At 46.9% G+C, this 18,336-nt stretch overlaps 2 protein-coding genes across 2 annotated transcripts; one reads left to right on the top strand and one right to left on the bottom strand.

The window, feature by feature from the left end:
- Positions 1 to 911: 911 nt before the first annotated feature.
- On the top strand, positions 912 to 2,323 carry LOC101759527. The gene is made up of 4 exons (XM_004956064.3): positions 912 to 1,047; positions 1,193 to 1,246; positions 1,891 to 1,960; positions 2,061 to 2,323. The coding sequence occupies exons 1-4, from the start codon at positions 967 to 969 to the stop codon at positions 2,108 to 2,110; spliced, it is 255 nt and encodes an 84-aa protein (XP_004956121.1). The 5' UTR covers positions 912 to 966; the 3' UTR covers positions 2,111 to 2,323.
- A 297-nt stretch (positions 2,324 to 2,620) lies between these two features.
- On the bottom strand, positions 2,621 to 6,233 carry LOC101759120 (atherin). The gene is made up of 5 exons (XM_004956063.2): positions 5,670 to 6,233; positions 4,578 to 4,673; positions 4,449 to 4,497; positions 3,865 to 3,990; positions 2,621 to 2,998 (listed from the first exon to the last, which is right to left on the bottom strand). Exons 1-4 carry the CDS (start codon positions 6,180 to 6,182, stop codon positions 3,899 to 3,901), a joined length of 750 nt encoding a protein of 249 aa, XP_004956120.1. The 5' UTR covers positions 6,183 to 6,233; the 3' UTR covers positions 2,621 to 2,998; positions 3,865 to 3,898.
- Between the last annotated feature and the right edge of the window lie 12,103 nt (positions 6,234 to 18,336).

Below are 18,336 nucleotides of genomic sequence, written 5' to 3'. Positions count from 1 at the left end.
AACCGGTATGAGTGGCGATTTTTTTTCCCGGGTCAAATGTATGAGTAGCAAAATTAAGGCTACGTATCACTACAAGTTTCGGATCGAATTTTAGCTAAGCTGAAATCATATGCATCTTTGTTTCCAAACAGAAGCACGCCCCCTGGTAGCATTGTGTTGACAGAAACACATGGAAATTCACTTCTACCTTCAGAAGATGTACTTGCATCAATAGGAGCTTCAAAACGAGCCATCATTCATTCGTTCCCCTCATTTACTCCAAGAATCATAAAATTAACACCGAGGAATTCTATGCACATACATTTTGGAAGCAACGGCAACCTGGTAAGCTGTTCCTGAAGTCTGAACAACTGAAGCATGTAAAAAACAGTGAGCGTCTGAATCAAGAAACTACTCACCTAGCTTGCTCGCTGGCCGCTACTACACGGGAACGCCGCACCATGGACGCGTACCGGCCTCGCCTTCCTTTCCTCCTCCATCTCAACCACCTGCGTCGCCAAGGCCGCGAGCCCACCCCGCCCGCTGCGGCGGACCGGAGGCTTCCCTGACCTCTTGTCCCGGCTGCAACTCATGAACGTGGCTGCTACCTTGCGCGACGATGACTTCGTCGGACTGCGTCAGGGTGTAGCCCGGAGGATGAGATGGGCGTAAGTTCGTCGGCGGTGGGTGTCTGGGCTCTGGGGGATGGACGGAGGTCGGAGCGGCGACGTCGGTGAGGAGACGCCGAGACGGCTCCAAGTCACTCCCATTGGTGGTTTTCTTGGGCCCTGAAAGCCGACTAGTTGGGCCGGCTCCAAGTCAATCCAATTGGTGGGTTTCTTGGACCCTGAAAGCCAAGGAGTTGGGCCTGGGCTGCCGTGCCATCCGGCCTCGTTATTATTACACTGGACTTCAATGTTGTTTCTCTCTTGCGGCTGTGCTCTGCAGTTCTTTCCGGCGAAGGGTTTTCTCGGAGCGCGGACAGAGATGGCGACGGCGGCGGCGGAGACGACGGGGTCGGCACCGGAGAAGGAGGTGGTGGAGAAGAAGGTGGAGCTCATGAAGGAGGTATGCTCGACCTCTCCATACTCTCACACCTCTGTTGGTGCTCCGTGTAGTTTCCTTCCGAGCTTCGTGTTCTTGTTCTTCGAATTCGGCTGGTGAGAGCAGAAATAATTTTCCGCTTGGATTTTGTCTGGTTTTGTCTGCGAAGATACGGGCGCACGAGGTGGCGATCGCGGAGCTCGACAACCTACATCCCTCCCGTGTCAGTTTCTTCCCCTGTGCCTACCCCCCTACCCCCTACTTGCTTTGCGATTTTTGCCAGCTGCTGAGATGGTACCGAATCACTAGTGTCAATTAGGGTGTTGGCGAGTGATAAACTGATGCTACAATTACATAGAGGTGTTTGGATACCACCCGCTAAAGTTTAGCATCTGTCATATCGCATGTTTGGATATATCAGATGTTTGAATACTAATAATAAGTATTAAACATACACTAATTACAAAACTAATTGCATAGATGGAGTCTAATTCGCGAGATGAATCTATTAAGCCTAATTAGTCCATGATTTGATAATGTGGTGCTAAGTAATCATTTGCTAATAATGGATTAATTAGACTTAATAGATTCGTCTCGCGAATTAGACTCCATCTGTGCAATTAGTTTTGTAATTAGCTCATGTTTAGTCCTCCTAATTAGTATCCGAACATCCGATGTGACACTGCTAAAGTTTAGCACCTGGTATCCAAACACCCACGTCGCCTTGTTTCAGTAAGTTTGTTACCAGATGACAAGCACAAAGTACTGTCAGCAATAGCATGGATATGCTTACTGAATCAAACTTTCAGCAGCTTGCTGTGCCACGACCTGCCCGCTTCGCGCTGACAGTTTCTTGGTTTGCAACAGGCGGTGTACCAGAAGGCCGGCAACATCTTCTTCCGCAAGAGCGTTAAATCGGTGGTCACAACGGAGCAGAGTACGCTGAATTGCCGATTGCATCTTTCTCCGGTTCTTTTCTCTCCTAAGCCTGCACTGCCTAACATTACTCTGGTTTTATGTTTCTCTGTGGCTCCCAGAACAACTTGACCTGGCCAAGGCTCGGTTGAGCAAGCTGAACCAGGCCTGAGGATGGCAGAGCATGCAGATTTGAATTGTGGAACACTTCGTCATCACCTCGTTGCTCGATTTTATGGTCGTGCCTTGTGGGCCTAATCCATATGTAATGCTACTCATTTTGCTTGAGATGCAATACTGTTGTGCTCGTGATGCTACAAGTCTGCTGATTGCTGAAAACAGGGACATGCTTTTTTTAAAAAAAAAAACAGCGACAGAAAACAAACTCTGACCAATGTAGAGGTGGTTTTGGGAAGAGTTTGTCTACTGCCAGTCTGGGAAGTTCGCAGGTTTCCAGCCCTGGTGGATACGAATCTTTCTCTGCTGTCAACTTAACTGTCTCGCTCTCACTGGCACTGATCGTATTTTTGTTCCTTGCCACTACGACTACGGCAGATGTAACAACGCCAGGAGCAAGTTGATCCAGCGTTGCTGTCACATAAGTCTGATTCAGATTTGTTTGTTTATGGGACAGCTATATGGAAACCACGAAACAATGGTGTATCAGCAGCATGCAAATCAATGGAAGTTAACTGGAGTATGAATAGCACGTCATAGAAAAATTGATCCTCAATCTTCAGGAAAATAACTGGGTAATAAGCAATACATTACGCTGGCGTTGACAGTTTTGATGAAGCCTCTCCGTGGGAACAACAGTTTAGCATATGTTGGACTGCTTCTCAACTGACTGAATACATACTAAAGTCAGAAGGGGAAAAATGGGATAACGAATTGACAAAACTGATAAACTCTCTTGATATTAGGCACTTCACTATGCCGATGTACTCTACCATTCGATGTTTCTATGCTCTGTACTCTACTGATATTATCTACATATGTCGAAACAACGACCACACCACCCCCAAGGATTCAACGGTCCGATTGATGTGAAGAAGGCTATCTGCAAAGGAAAGAAAATACAGGATCAGATTCCAGATAGAATTAGTTGCCCTTACTGTCGAATGGGAAAAAATTACTATATCATATATGAAAAAATTATCCCTGCATTACCCATGAGCTTCAACGAAATCAATTTGATAAAAATAGGATACTACAGCATCTATATGCACCTGAGAGGTGAGAGCACATTGCCTTGGTATAAATGAAGCTTTCCATTCGTTGACCAATATAACTTTTATAGAATGGAGCAAGATGAAATAGATCATAATATTTGACCTCAAGATAGAAGAAGTGACATCTCTAAGAGTGTTCACTACATGGCCTAACTTGAAAGTGTTACGCAGAACAAGTTATAAGTTGCACTGTATTTCAAACACTACTTACAACAACATGACTGAGAGGAGATAGCATTGTCTTTTCGTGAACCAGAATCTCCCAGAAGCTAGCAGAGAGGAGAGAGTAGATTATGACCTGGGATTCTTGAAATATCTAGTACAATCCAATCCGTTTGGAATAGATTCTGATTATTTTAGCTGGATTCAGATTATTTTAGTAGATCCAAACAGCCCATAAGTTCTAAACACAACTTACAAGTTACAAATGTGTTGCCAACAGAGGTTATTACATGGAAATTTTGCATTCCTGACTTGTTCATTATGCAGATTGGAAATGATATCAGAGCATAACAAAGTTCAGCAAAGGTACAATAACTAAACAACACATTAGTGATATCTAAGATTAATAAGTATCAATCAGAAAGATAAATGCATCCACATACAACTAATTTAGCAAAAGGGGTCATACTGAACTAAAGATTAGGGATAAATCAATCATCAATTCATCAGACGGTAAGTAGTTGGTACTTACTCAGAAGTGCAGTGAATAGAACTTGAACTGGTAACTAAGCTGGCATTGAGATATTATAACGGCTACGCAGACCATCAATAGCTTTCTCCACAGATTTTGTCATCTCAGGGATAGTCACCTTGCACACTAATTATTAGAGACAAATGAGAATGAGAGTGGAGAAAAGCCAACACAACATTAGAGTTGAGACATTCTAGTAACATACAGGGAATAATGACATGTTAACAAAAACAGAATAATGTCACAAATTGACTTTTTTTATGTGATCATCAGTTCACCTTTACTATATAATATTTATATTTGGGGGAGAGGCACGATGATAGAAACAATTCAACTATTCAAGTTAGGACATTCAGTCTCACTGTTCAAAACGAGAATAAACATTTAGTGCAAGACACTTTAGGATCAACCGCATCAAGAATGTTAAACCAGAGAAACACAACATGATGATTGACATACCCTGCCTTCCACCTATCACATATTTAGCTATGACAACATTCTCCAATCTAGCAGCAGTTAATTTTGGAGGCAAGACAGTGGTTTTAAGTGGAAGAGATAAAGATTTTGAAGCGTGTGTGTAATACCACGAGTTGTGCAAGACTGTGCCTCTGCGATGATCTGCTTGTACTTTGCCTGAAAACGGCACAGAAACATTAGGATCCAAATAAAAGAATAGGAAACTTACAGATGCTGACAGGCCTAACAATTTGTACCTTGACAATCTCAGAACTTTCTTTTATATTATCAGACATCTTCTTGTACTCCTTGTCAACTTCATCTGTTAGTTGCTGACAGGCCTGATTTTGGGTCTGAAAAGAGAATTAAGATCTTACATGTGTTAGAGCAAATAAAACACCAGAAGCACAGAAAATGCATTGTATGTGTATTAACTGCTTCCGTGCATCAGAGGTGTGTTAACATTTTGGGGTGGAAAATGCAAGCTCACCAAGCCATTTAACAAAATTTAACCTACATGAATGAACTTCAAGTGAGGACAGTGAATGAAATCTATTTGACCATGTTATTGTGCCAATTGCAATTATATTTCAATGGATCATGGTCTTCAATTTTCACTGAAATGGAAATTTGCCCTCTGCAATGGATTGGCAAAAAAATATACACACATTGGTCCTGAGAAGTTTAGAATATAAAGAAGCTCACCTTATTCAGTGCCGTTTCATGCTACAACACTACAAAATGTGAACTGTTGCCAACAAAACCCATGTATACTAATGCTGCAAGCTAAAGCGAAGAGATCCAGATACACTACTCGATTTCATGGATTCCAGTGGTACGAATTACAAAACATCTTCTATATCAGATATCTCCACCAGCAAATTACATATATTGAGCTTGTTAAATTGCAGAAACTCAAATATAGTAACCTCATATATCAATTGTAGAAACACAGACACAGTAACCTCAATTCTCGTATACCCATTGCAGAAACTCAGATATAGTGACCTCATATATCAGATGTTCAACACAACAAAGAAATTTTCAGATATGCTTATAAACGAAGTCTTGCTAAATCTACAAATCAACAGGGATACATACAGCAAGCAAATGAACCAACCTAGGAGACATGATCATGATATCTGGAAATGACACGAAGGTAATTCATGTGACCAGCTTTATCTCCAGTTCCCCTACACGCTAGCGCTCTACGGCATCAACCAACAATCTGGAGCACTACTTGTCTGTTGGCAGAAATCGGGCGAAGCAAACCACGAAGCTCGAAATCGAACCCTAACGACGCGATTGGGAGAGAAGTGGGGTGCACGAGTGGCTCACGGCGGGCTCACCTTGATTCGCTTGGAGACGCGGGAGAAGGACGCGTCGAGGTCGGCGTGCGCGCGGGAGTGGAGCGCGTCGAGGCGGCGCTTGAGGCCCTCCATCTGCGAGGCGACGGCGCTCCTGAGGTCTCCGACGCTGGACGCCCCAGCCGCAGCCGCAGCCGCCGCCGCCGGCGAAGGCTGGGGAGACGCGGCGGGGGAAGGTGAGGGGGAGGCGACGGTGACGCGAGGGCTGGCGACGAGGGGCGAGCGCGCGGCGGGCTTGGCCCTGGCCCGGGGCTTCGGCTTGGGCTTCGGAGGCGAGGCGGAGGAGCCCGGCGAGGAGAGGAAGCCGATGCTGAGGTCGGCGGGCGAGGAGCCCGGCGACGACGACGCGGGGGAGGAAGCACCGCGGCGGACGGCTCGCTTGCGCGATGCGGGCGCCGGCGACGCGAGCGGGAAGAGGAAGGAGGGGTCCTGCTTGGGCTTGGGGTTGCGCCTCGGCCTGGAGGCGGCGGCGGGGGTCGCTCGTGGTCTCCCCATGCCTCCGCTGCCAGTGGGGTGGCCTCCGCTGCGCTTCGTCTTTCGAGGTTTGAACTGGGGTCTGGGCACGGAACGGAACGGAAAGGAAAGGAAATGAGGGGCGGGGTGGGGCCCGGCCGCCCGGGAGATCGGAGAGCAGCGCGGGCGCACGTCTCGGTCTTGCCACGACACCGTCCGGGGTCTGCCTTTTTCCGGGACCACATATCATCGACACAGCCTTCTCGGTCTTGCGCACGTATGGTTTTACCGGGTGCAGCCCTGCAGCCTGCAGTGCAGGTGTGCCGATCGCGTGGGGGACGCCCGTACCACACAGGCTTACCTCGGTTGGTCCACCAAATGCCTTGGTACCACCAAATCTGAAGCTGGTTCTCTTGTTTTCAAAAAAAAAAAGAAGCTGGTTCTATCAGTTTCTCCCAACTTCAGAAATTTATTCCCTCCAAAATCCCAACTTTAACACTATGCAAAAAGAAGATTCCCCATCACATCAAACTTGCGGTACATGCATGAAATACTAAATATAGATGAAATCAAAAACTAATTGCACAGTTTTGTTGTACTTTGCGAGACGAATCTTTTAAGCCTAATTAGTCAATGTTTGGACAATAATTCACAAATACAAATGAAATGCTACAGTTGCGTATTTATGGCAAAATGTCAATTTTACCACTCCCAGGTTAGGAACTAAACAAGATCATGACCGAAATAGCGTTTGGACTGAATTCTTGAACTTTGCACGCGCAAATGAGTCACCTGCACTAAACTATCACTAAATTTTCTAAGTGGACCGGCTAAATTTACTGATGCACCAACTTATCTAGTCATGTTAAGATAGATACAATAATGCAAGGGCATATAGTATAGTTTTTACTAGGGATGATCAAGCATCAAGTCAGTCAAATCAGGTTACATGAGGTCGAAAAATTATATAGGCTCAAACCCAGACCAAGCCTAACATCGAGCTTGAAATTATGTATCAGCCCACCACCCGTTGGATGTGTTGGTCACATTTTTCTTGGGTTAGGTTGTGTCCGATTTGTTCTAGTTTTGGGTCTGATTAGTGGTTGCTGTGGGCTGAAAATCACACCATGAATTTTTAGGAAAAAGTCCTATTTACCTTCCTGGACAATGGGCAAGTTCATGTTTTCACCCACGACTCCAAAACCACCCGTCCTGCCTCCTCATTCTTTCAATACCGAACATGTGACCTCCTCGATCCGATTCTATCCTGGTTTTGCCCTACATGGTGCCATGTCACTTATCACAAGTGGTAACCTGTTCAATTGGCCCACATGTCAACTCCTACAATCTTCATCTTCCTCCCCAGGGCCACGGCCTCCTCTCCTCAGCACTGCGGCTGAAGCTCGTCGAGGGAGCTGCGCCGCACCTGCACCGTGAAGGTCAGAGGTCCTATATCCGCATCCGACGAACCTCTAGACGCCCTCCCGGTGGCGGTCCTCGTCGTCATCCCGAACTGCGTCGTGGACGCCACCAACATTAACGCAAGCTCACAGAGCAATCTCTCTCCCACTTCTTCTCCTTTCCCGTTGCGCTTTCTCTATCTTCTATGCTCCAGTCCTGTACCTCCTCTTTCACCCTACCATGTTCCGGTGGATGCGTGGCTGCCAGTGACTCCTCGCAAACGCCAGCGATGCGGTGGGCCTCGAAGGCACGCCCGATGCTTCTCGCCCATGAGTCCTGCCCCATCGGAACGCTAGCAAGATTGCCTACCGATGCACGGCCATAATCAATCGATTGTTAAAATTGCAGGCAAAGCTGACAAAAATCACCTCCGGAGGTGGGTACCGGAGAGGTGGTCTGCCGGTCTGCCCTTACCATTGGATCCAAAGATCAACGAATAGACATAAAAGAGGGAGCCAGTAGATTAGGAAGGAGATATTTTCTTAATTACCGACCCATTTTCTATTCTACCGCACAACCACCGTGTCTCTCTATTAAAAAAAACCCTCTGTGTCTCTCTCACGGTCGCGCCTCTCTTTCTTCTCCGGCAACACAACCGACGCTGCCAGCAGGTCCCCATCTTCCCTGACATCATGGAGGCGAGACCCAGTCTGGCGCCGGCGTTAGTGATCAGTCAAGGAGGACCCCACGGCCGACTCGCTCGGTCTCCCCGGATTTCTATCTTCCTGACCTATGGCGGCTAGATCCGGCAATGGAGAACCTAGGATCCTTCAGATCCGTGGCTGTCAGATCTACTGGATCCATGGGAGATGAGGAACGGCGGGTACCGTCTCCATCACGGTAGCACGAGGTACTCATTCACTCTCACCTACCCGTTGATCCATTCCGGAGGCGGTCAACGCCAGCCTTCCTCGTTGACGGTGGCGAGCTCGACATCACTAGAGAAGGATGCGCAAGCAGGTGGAGGTAGGATCTAGTGACGGCGTGTGGCTCCTCCGGTGTTGTGATGTGTTGTGAGCATGGTAGTGCTTACTTGATGTTTCTTGCGATATTTTCGTTGAAAGATAACTTTTCGCGAGATTGGAAGTTGTGTGATGGACATTGCTTGTGCAAATCTTGAGAACTCAAGATCTGAAATTTCGCATTCCATATTTTTGAGGATCTGAAAATTTTCTTTTAATTTTTTGCTGTCCGTTCATTCTTGCTAATGTCCCATACAAATACAAGAATGTATTTCTTTGATTTTCATGTGCTTGTAAATTTATTGTGAAATTCTCCTTGCAACATTTGTGGAAAATTAAACATGTGTTGAGCAAATGTTGCATGGTATGTATAAAAAAAGTTACATTCGTTTGCAGATGGATATTTTGAATTAATTTGTCCAAAAACTATGTGCAAGAATATGTAGGATCCTAATAAACTAATTTTTTAACGATATTTTGAATTTACTTTGTTCAAAAAATCCGTGCAAGAATATGTAGGCGACTGGCAAACTAATTTTTTTAAACTAAATGGCAGAGGTCCACCGGTTCCATGGTCCCTCCTCGTTAATCTCATAACCACCAACATTAACTAATACACTAACCCATTCCTCATATTCTCTCTCCACTACGTGTCAACGATAGGAAGATGCCCGCCGGGGTTGATAAGCTCCGAATTGCCTTGTCTCAGCGCTGATTGGTCAAGGATCAGAAAAAATTATGTCCGTTTCATCTTTCGATTTTGCAGCTGTGTTGGTGAATGGTAAGTAAGATTGATGCTCGAATTTTTCCTCCTTGTTTTCGCTGGTCTGGAACTTCTCCTAATGGGCGATGGAATCAGACCTCGGTGGTTCATTGGCCGCGGCATGGAGGTAGAGGCAGACTTCTTCGCGCCGCACAATTGCTGGTGCTACAACACACGGCCGAAGACCACCACGCGTGCCAGCTGGGCGCAAGCCGCACGAGGCGTGCACCACGTCCCCGTGCGCACCATCCAAGCCTGTCGCCGCCCCTCCCTATGCTTGCGTGCAACGCAAGGCGCCGCTGCCCATCCTAACACGACGTACTCCACATTCCAATCCACAGCAGACTGCTGTCGTCAAGCCACTACTATGCAACCGCTCATTCCCGACTGGATCGATCCAACGGCCGCCCTACCTCGGCCCCCTCCCGGTGAGAGTCCGCTAGCCACCACTGGCCAGGCGCAGCCAAGTGCCCCATGAACAAGCAAGCCGAACCCTCTCCTATTCATTTTTATTTTTCATCCAACCTCTTTGATTTAGATATTAGTCTCTAGCATGTGGGCCCGTGCCACGTCAGATTTTCTGATGTGTCGCCAAGTTGGTGGAAACCACTCTGGATTCGAGTCAAGGGGTTGCGCAACCGGTTTCGCTAGTTGGAGGACTCTAAATGGCTGGTTTTGGTGTCTCTAGTGGAAATGCAGATTCAGCCTATTGTCCAGGAAGGTGAATAGGACTTTTTTCTTTTTTTCCATAATTAGGCCTAGTTTTCACGCAGTCGGTGCAAATTGGGCTGATAAATGTGAAATTTTGGCTTGTCCAAATGTGCTTGAATTGAGCTCTACTATCATAGCACCTTTTCAAATCCTTAACCAAACAATTCACTTCCTTTTTCAACATTTCATTTTCCATGATGAGAGAAGAATCACAAGAAAAGCCATTACTCATGCAAGACATATCACTTGAGCTACAACATGGGTTAGATGAACTAGGTGCATAAGATTCATCATTTAGAATATCACATCCAACAACCATGCTCACTTTACCTTTGACCTCATGTGCAAGAGAAGAGTTATGAGATTCCTCAAGCTTCTCATGACTTTCTTTTAGATTCTCATGAGAGGTCTTTAGCTCCTCATAGGAAACTTGAAGAGATTGGTATTTCATCTTCAAGTCCCTCAACTTTTATTTTTCTTTGCGCATGTAGTCATCGGTATCATTGAGCATTCTCACAAGATCATCATAAGTAAGTTCATTATCAAATTCATCATTGTGTGATACCTTTGTGTCACCTTTTGCCATAAGACAAAAGAATGTAGAGAAGAGTGATGAAGCTTCCTTGATGGCGATGCTGGCAATTCTTTTTGAAGGCTTCTCCTCCTCCTCCTCCTCATCATCCGAGTCAGAGCTTGCATCGGAATCCCATTCAACATAGTAGGCTTGACCATTCCTCCTCTTCTTGTATAACTTCCTTTTTCCCTTGTCATCACTCATTTTCTTCTTCTTCTTCTTCTTGTTTGGATAATTCATGGCAATGTGACCAATTTCATCACACTCAAAACATTTCTTATCTTCAAATGGATTCTTCTTTGATGATTGTCCCTTCTTATCATAATTCTTGTTCTTCATGATTCTTTTCAACCTTCTAACAAAAAGTGCCATTTCTTCACCGGAGTCATCATCATTGTCATTTTCATTATTATTGTTCTGTTTTGATGATTGAGCTTTGAGTGCAGTACTTTCTTCCCATCATCATTTGCTAGACCATGAGCTTCCCTTTGTGATTGCTTGAAAATATCATGAGTGAATACTTCACCTAGCACTTGTGTAGGTGTCATTGTCTTCGAGTTTGATCTCACAAGCAAGGTAACAATTGTTTCATATTTCTCCTAAGAAACTTGTGAGAAAAATCTTCATCCGAAACATTGAAACCAAGACCCTTGAACTCATTCACAATATCATTCAACTGGTTGAACATAACAGACACATCTTCATCCCTCTTCATAGCAACTCACTAAACTTTCCCTTGTATACATATAATTTTGCTTCCTTCAAGGTGGATGTTCCTTCATGAATTTCCATAAGCTTTTTCAAATTTCGTGAGCGGTTGTGAGATTTTTCACCCGGTTGATCTCACTAACCTAAAGAGCACCATAAAGCACATTCATAGCTTGATCATTGAGTAACTCATATTCATCACCAGTTTTGGTTTTATTCTCCCCATCTAGAATAACATATCCATCATTCACAATTCTCCAAATATTTTTGCCCATAGCCTTAAGATGAACCATCATTCTAGTTTTCCAATAATCATAATTATTCCCATCAAAGTGCAGTGGCTTCCCCACATGAACATTGTTGTCACTAGTCATTTATCCTACTCCGAGATGGTTAAATCCTTGAAATACGAAGACCATGGCTTTGATACCACTTGTAGTATCTAGGATACCGACTAGAGGGAGGGTGAATAGGCGGTTTCAACTAAAAAGAAACACAACACTAAATAAATTTAATTAGTAAAATAAGAGAAATACTATTCCTACTCTTTCTAGAACTAGGTGAAGGTTTGCAACCTAGGATGACAAGATACAATTCAATCTCTAGAAATGTAATTGCTCAAAGTAAATTGCAATAATGAAATTGAGCAAACAAATAACCAAAGACAAGAGACGAATTTATCCCGTGGTGTCTATGACTTGCCGGTCACCCCTAATCCAGATTGAGGTGGATTCAATGTTCCAACTGCTCCTCTATCAAGACTCCGCTTAATCTTGAGCTAGCTTGAATCAAAGAACCTCTCCATACCTCAATTCCACTAGAGTTACTCTTCACCGCTCTGGTGAGGTGAGCACAAGAACCTCTCACAAAAATAGTCGAGGCTCCTTCACAATCTTCTTGAAGGGTTCAACTGACCAACAATCTCCAAGCTGTCTAGGAGGCGGCAACCTCCAAGAATAACAAGCCAATGACACTTGCTTGAAGACTCCCTAGTTCCACAAAGCTCAAACTCTTGATGCAATGCACTAGGATGCTCTCAATCTCACAAGAATGCAATCTCTAAGCAAAGTGAGTGAGAGAGAGGAGAAAGAAGGCTCAAGTATGTCAAGAATGCTTCCCAAAGTTCCAAGAGAGATTTCCCACGCCCTTGCATGAGCTATTTATAGAGTCTTGCCCCAAATCTAGCTGTTATGTTTAAAACTCGTGAAAATAGGGGATTCGTGGACCTTCTGCCTCTATGAGCGTGGACCGTCCGCCATTCATCCCAACAGCTACAACCGCAATAAATGCAGGCTAGAGATGATTGTTACAGCATAGGCGGACTGTCCGCCCTTATAGGCGTGGACCGTCCGCAGTTTGAAGTTTCACCCTCGCATGGAGCTGCTAGACATGCCAGCATTCGAAATTAGTGAGGCGGACCGTTCGCCCAAATATGGCAGACCGTCCGCCAGTCATTTCCGCCCAATGGCAAGAGCTAAACTAGTTCTATCAACATCTTCAAGTTAGTTGGTGGACCATCCACCTAAGAGGGCCAGACCGTCCGCTGTTGACGATGAAGCCCAACACTGAACCAAGAACGGTTTTGTCAAAAACTTATATCATGTGGCGGATCGTCCGCCCTTAAACTTTTTCGCCCCACCAGAACACCACTTGTTCTATCAAACTCTTGAAATTAGCCGGCGGACCATCCGTCGTTCGTGTCTAAGCTCCTCACAGAACAATAAGGGTTCTATCTAAAAACCAAACCAAGTGGCGGACCATCCACCTCTCAAGGTCGGACCATCCGCCCTTTCATTTTTCAGCGCAACAGAACATCTTCGAAGAAAGGATAAGTCAAAGTGACGGTTCGCCTTTACAAGGGAGATCGTCCACCATACACACCCTGTTAGCCATTTTCAAAAGACATTTTTACCATCAATTTCCACTTTTCAAACAAGATAAACCTATATGCATGCAATGCATTTTGTTTGAGCAAAGTGGCACTATAGAACTGTCAAGCAAATGGAATTGACCCCTCTTGATAGTATGGCTATCTAGCCTATTAATCCGGTCAATTATCATCCACTAAGCACCTGTTGACCGGTAAAATAGAAAAGCCCTATCATATACCTTTGCCTTGAGCTTTCCCAAACGAATTCTCCCATGCTAACACCATAGCATCCTTTGAAGCTCATTTCATTCCCAGGACTAACCTCTCTATATCTCCAATGAAATTGTTAGTCCACGAACATTGTCATTAATTACCAAAATCCAACTTAGGAGCCTAGATGCTTTCAAGAAGCCAGATGTCCATCATCTGCGCACATTCGGCTGCATCATCTATGTGAAGAACACGACGTCGCACTTGAAGAAGCTAAAGGACAGGGGCCTGCGCATGATATTTGTCAACTACGAGTAGGGCACTAAGGTGTTCCGCACCTATGATCCCGTGACACGGCACGTACATATCACTAGGGATGTGGTGTTCGATGAAGGTGCCCAGTGGGACTGGAGTAGCGAGAGGGAAGTGGAGTAGACATCGATGGCTCTTTTACAGTGGAGTACATGGTCATGCATGGGCACGATGAGCTCAATCGGTAGTCTGTAGCAGCGCCAACATCTCCACCAGGCACGCCTGTGGGAACGGCCATCATGGCATTGACTACAATAGCTGCCACTATGACGCCGATGTCTCCACCAGCATCGCCCGTGGGAGCAGGCAGCACAACACCCACTCCATCCTCTACACTAGCAATCCAGTTTGCCTCACCACCTATGGAGTTAGGCGATGAGCTGGACGTTGACCATGACGATGATGTACCTCTACGGTTCTGTACTGTGGACGACATTGTTGGGCCTACATCGCCACCTGGGTACACTGTCTGTAGTCTGGGTAATGATAGCTATTTGCAGCAAGCGCAGAGGAGCCAACGTCCCTAGCAGATGCTGAGCGGCAACCATGCTGGCGCAAAGCAATAGAGGAGGAGCTGCAGTCCATCGAGGAGAACCGCACCTAGACACTTACTGAACTCCCACAAGGTCGACGAGCAATTGGCCTCAAATGGGTGTTCAAGGTGAAGGAGGATGAGCATGGAGCAGTGGTGCGGCACAAGGCGCGGCTCATTGTCAAGGGGTATGCGCAGCACCACGGCATCAACTATAATGAGGTCTTCGCTCTGGTGGCACGTATGGAAGCTGTGCACCTTTTGATCTCTCTGGCCGCACATGAGGGCTGAGAAGTCCATCGCATGGATGTCAAGTCGACGTACATGAATGGTGACCGCCAGGAAGAGGTATTTGTGGAGCAGCCGCTAGGTTTTCTGATAACTGGCAAGGAATATAAGGTACACAAGCTCCACAAGGCTCTGTATGGTTTGCATCAGGCTCCAAGAGCATGGAATTAGATGCTGGATGATAGCTTGGCCTCTCTGGGTTTTAAGAGGAGTCCATCAGATCATGCTATATATTGCAGAGGGGCTGGTAGTGAACGTCTGGTGCTTGGAGTGTATGTGGATGATCTAATGATCACATGTAGCAATAGCTCTGGCTGAGGGATAAGGGTACCCCTTGGGTCCCCACTAACCAGGATACTGGCTGGACCTAACAAGTGGGACCGCCCAACCAGGGTATACGGGCCAAGGGCATGAAGATACTTGGAGTACACGTCAAGGAGGCCGGGTGATTCAAATCAGCCCGGATATTGCAGGATACGCATTATAGTCCGACTCAGATTACTTTCCATGTAACTACCAAGTAGATTAGATTTAAACCGGCTTGTAAACCTAGGTTGTCAACCTATATAAGGCGGCCAAGGGTACCCCTCGAGGGTATCCCATCTCAACTCTCAAGCAATACAAGCCACCAAGTATACATGACATAGGGTATTACTCTCCGGAGGCCTGAACCTGTCTAAAATCCTCATGTCCCTCGTGTTCTCGCAATCACCTTCGAGTTCTTTGTTTTGCGATCCCCCCACCTACAAAACAACCAATTGGGTAAGCCCCTGGTGGACTACCAGGCTTATAAATCCGACAGTTGGCGTGTCAGGTAGGGGTGATTGTGAGATCCTCCCTAGCGAGCTCGATGGCATCCCACCCTAGCGTTGTCTTCCCTGAGAGCATGAAGGACTTCCTCGCTAACTTGATCCAGCTCCGCTTTGGGAGCATCCAGTGGATTCCGACTCCACCACGTCTTCCGTAGACTCGGCGTTCGCCACCAGCTTAGCATCCGTCGGATCCGCTCCGACGGGACAAGACCTCCACCCAAGGATCATCACGCCACTTGCCCAGCAGGTTGGTAATCTTTCTCTCTCTCTCTCTCTCTCTCACTCACTCTCTGAGAGGATTCCAAGCATCCTAGCTGCGACCCGGCCACCCACGCCCTCCGACTTGATCGCGGGGCTAGATCGCATCAACAACACTATTGTTTAGTGCATAGATCTCTCTAAGGTGGCGCTACGCTCAACCAGGTCGGCGTAGGGCCCTTCCCACGCCCCCTTTTGCCTGAGGAACTCGGTTGCTGCATTTTTCACAACACTCGCACAGTCCTTCCAGACCAGGTCATGATCCCAGAGATGGAGCCGACGCCCACGGCGCTGCAGCCCGACGCCAAGGTCAAGAAGATCTACCTCGACCTAGAAGACCCAACCAAGACGGCTCTCATAGGGTCCGACCTCTCTAAGAAATAGGAACTCGCGCTCACCAGTTTCCTTCGGGAAAACTCATACATATTCACGTGGAAGCCATCCGATATGCCCGGTGTCCCGTGGGAGCTGGTTGAGCACTCCTTGGACTTGAGCAAGACTGCAAGACCGGTCAAGCAAAAGCTTCGCCGCTTCACCCAAGATAGCAAGGAGGGCATTAGGGTAGAACTTAATAAACTCTTAGCCACCAGATTCATCTTTGAATGTAAGCACCCCGACTGGTTAGTAAATCCAGCCCATGTAAAAAAGAAAACTGGTGAATGGAGAATGTGTATCGATTACACTAACCTCAATAAGCACTGTCCTAAGGACCCCTTCCCTCTTCCGTGCATCGACCAAGTTGTAGACTCTACGGCTGGGAGCATCCTTTTGTGCTTCCTTGACTGCTACTCGGGCAATCACCAGATCGCCCTCAATCCTGCCAACCAAGACAAGACGGCGTTCATAGCGCCCTTCGGCATCTACTGCTACAACACCATGACCTTCATGTTGAAAGACACTGGCACCACCTACCAAAAGGCAATCCAGAGTTGCCTCACGACACAGCTACATAGGAGCGTCGAGGCCTACGTTGACGATGTGGTTATCAAGACCAAGGATGAGGAAAGCTTCATAGCCAACCTCGTGAAGACCTTCAATAGCCTCCGGGCCTATTGCTGGAAACTCATCCCGAGCAAGACTGTCTTCGGTGTCCCGTTTGTAAAGCTCCTAAGCTTCATGGTCAGCCAGCGCGGCATCGAAGCCAATCCCATCAAAAACTATGCCATCAGAAACATGGCGAAGCCAACCAACAAGAAAGACATCATGAAGCTTACTAGCATGATGGTGGCCCTCAGCCGCATCATCAGCAAACTTGGAGAAAAGGGTCTGCCCTTCTTCAAGCTAGTTAAAAAGGCGGACAAGTTCGAGTGGGATGACGAGGCCAGCAAGGCACTTGAAGAGCTCAAGGCTTTCCTCATCACTCCCCCCGTCATGACGGCCTCGGCCGACTAAGAAATGCTTTACCTCTACATCTCTGCAACGACCCATGTTGTCAGCATCGTGCTAGTTGTGAAGCGTGAAGAGCCTGGCCATGCCCACATGGTGCAGCGATCGGTGTAATACATTAGCGAGGTACTCAGTGACTCCAAGATCCGCTACACACAGGTTCAGAAATTGCTCTATGTAGTTCTGATCTCATCAAGAAAGCTGCACCACTACTTCCAGGTGCACAAAATCCGCGTGGTATGCTCGTACCCCATCGACGAAATCCTCCACAATAGGGATGTCAATGGCCGAGTTGTCAAGTGGTCCGTGGAGCTCGACGAGTTCGACCTTGATTTCTGCCCGCGTCATGCGATCAAGTCGCAGATCCTAGCTGACTTCATGGTCGAGTGGACAGAGATCCAGATGCCACCCTCCCTGGAGAGGCCAGAACACTAGACTATGTACTTTGACGGCGCCCTCAACCTTGAAGGATCCGGCACGAGGGTCCTCTTCATATCCCCCAAAGGCGAGCAGCTCAAGTACGTCCTCCAGATCCACTACAAGGCCACAAACAACGGTGCTGAGTACAAAGCTCTCATCCACAGCCTCCGCATTGTCGTATCCCTCGGGATCAAGTGCATCCTTGCGTACGGCGACTCCAAGGTTATTATCAAGCAAGTCAATAAGAACTAGGACTACACCAAGGAGTCCATGGATGCTTACTGCCCAAAAATCCGCAAACATGAGGCCCACTTTGATGGTCTTGAGTTCCACCATGTCCCCAAGGACCACAACATTGTCGCCGATGTCCTATCCAAGCTCGGATCCAAGCGTGCGTAGGTTCTAGCCGACATTTTCATACAAAATCTCTGGAAGCCTTCCATCAAGGTTCTGTACCCGGACCAAGTCAACAGCAGCGCTAAGGCTGCGATTGTACAAGCTCCTATTGGCGTCATGATGATTGAGGCAAAAGAAGGCTCATAGCCTTGATCACCAACCAAATAGTGCTAGAGGACAAGATAGAACATGAAAAATTAGCTTGGCGTAGTGCAAACTACGTCATCATCGGCAAGGAGCTCTACAGAAAGGACACATCCAAAGGCATCTTGATGAAGTGCATTTTGCGTAGCAAGGGCATCGACCTCCTTTACGAGATCCAGTTGGGAAAATGCGGGAACCACGCCGCCTCGAGCACTTTGGTCGGCAAGACATTCCGCTCTAGCTTCTACTGCCCAACAGTGGTAGCCGATGCAAAGGAGCTCGTCCAAAGGTGCAAAGGGTGTCAGTTCTTCTCCAAGCAGCAACATCTACCAGCCTAAGCCCTGTGCACCATCCCTCAATCCTGGCCCTTCGTATGCTGGGGGCTAGAC

Source organism: Setaria italica, chromosome II (genome assembly GCF_000263155.2).
Source record: "Setaria italica strain Yugu1 chromosome II, Setaria_italica_v2.0, whole genome shotgun sequence".
Taxonomy (NCBI): domain Eukaryota; kingdom Viridiplantae; phylum Streptophyta; class Magnoliopsida; order Poales; family Poaceae; genus Setaria; species Setaria italica.
This window is presented reverse-complemented; position numbering and strand designations above follow the sequence as displayed.

Excerpts from the sequence above, each read along its gene's own strand:
- LOC101759527 (XM_004956064.3), top strand. The coding sequence starts at position 967 with ATGGCGACGGCGGCGGCGGAGACGACGGGGTCGGCACCGGAGAAGGAG. Across the intron at positions 1,048-1,192 it reads AGGTGGAGCTCATGAAGGAG|ATACGGGCGCACGAGGTGGC; the intron begins GTATGCTCGACC and ends TTGTCTGCGAAG. Across the intron at positions 1,247-1,890 it reads ACAACCTACATCCCTCCCGT|GCGGTGTACCAGAAGGCCGG; the intron begins GTCAGTTTCTTC and ends GGTTTGCAACAG.
- LOC101759120 (XM_004956063.2), bottom strand. The coding sequence starts at position 6,182 with ATGGGGAGACCACGAGCGACCCCCGCCGCCGCCTCCAGGCCGAGGCGC. Across the intron at positions 4,498-4,577 it reads AAAGTTCTGAGATTGTCAAG|GCAAAGTACAAGCAGATCAT; the intron begins GTACAAATTGTT and ends TGCCGTTTTCAG. Across the intron at positions 3,991-4,448 it reads ACAGTCTTGCACAACTCGTG|TGTGCAAGGTGACTATCCCT; the intron begins GTATTACACACA and ends TCTAATAATTAG.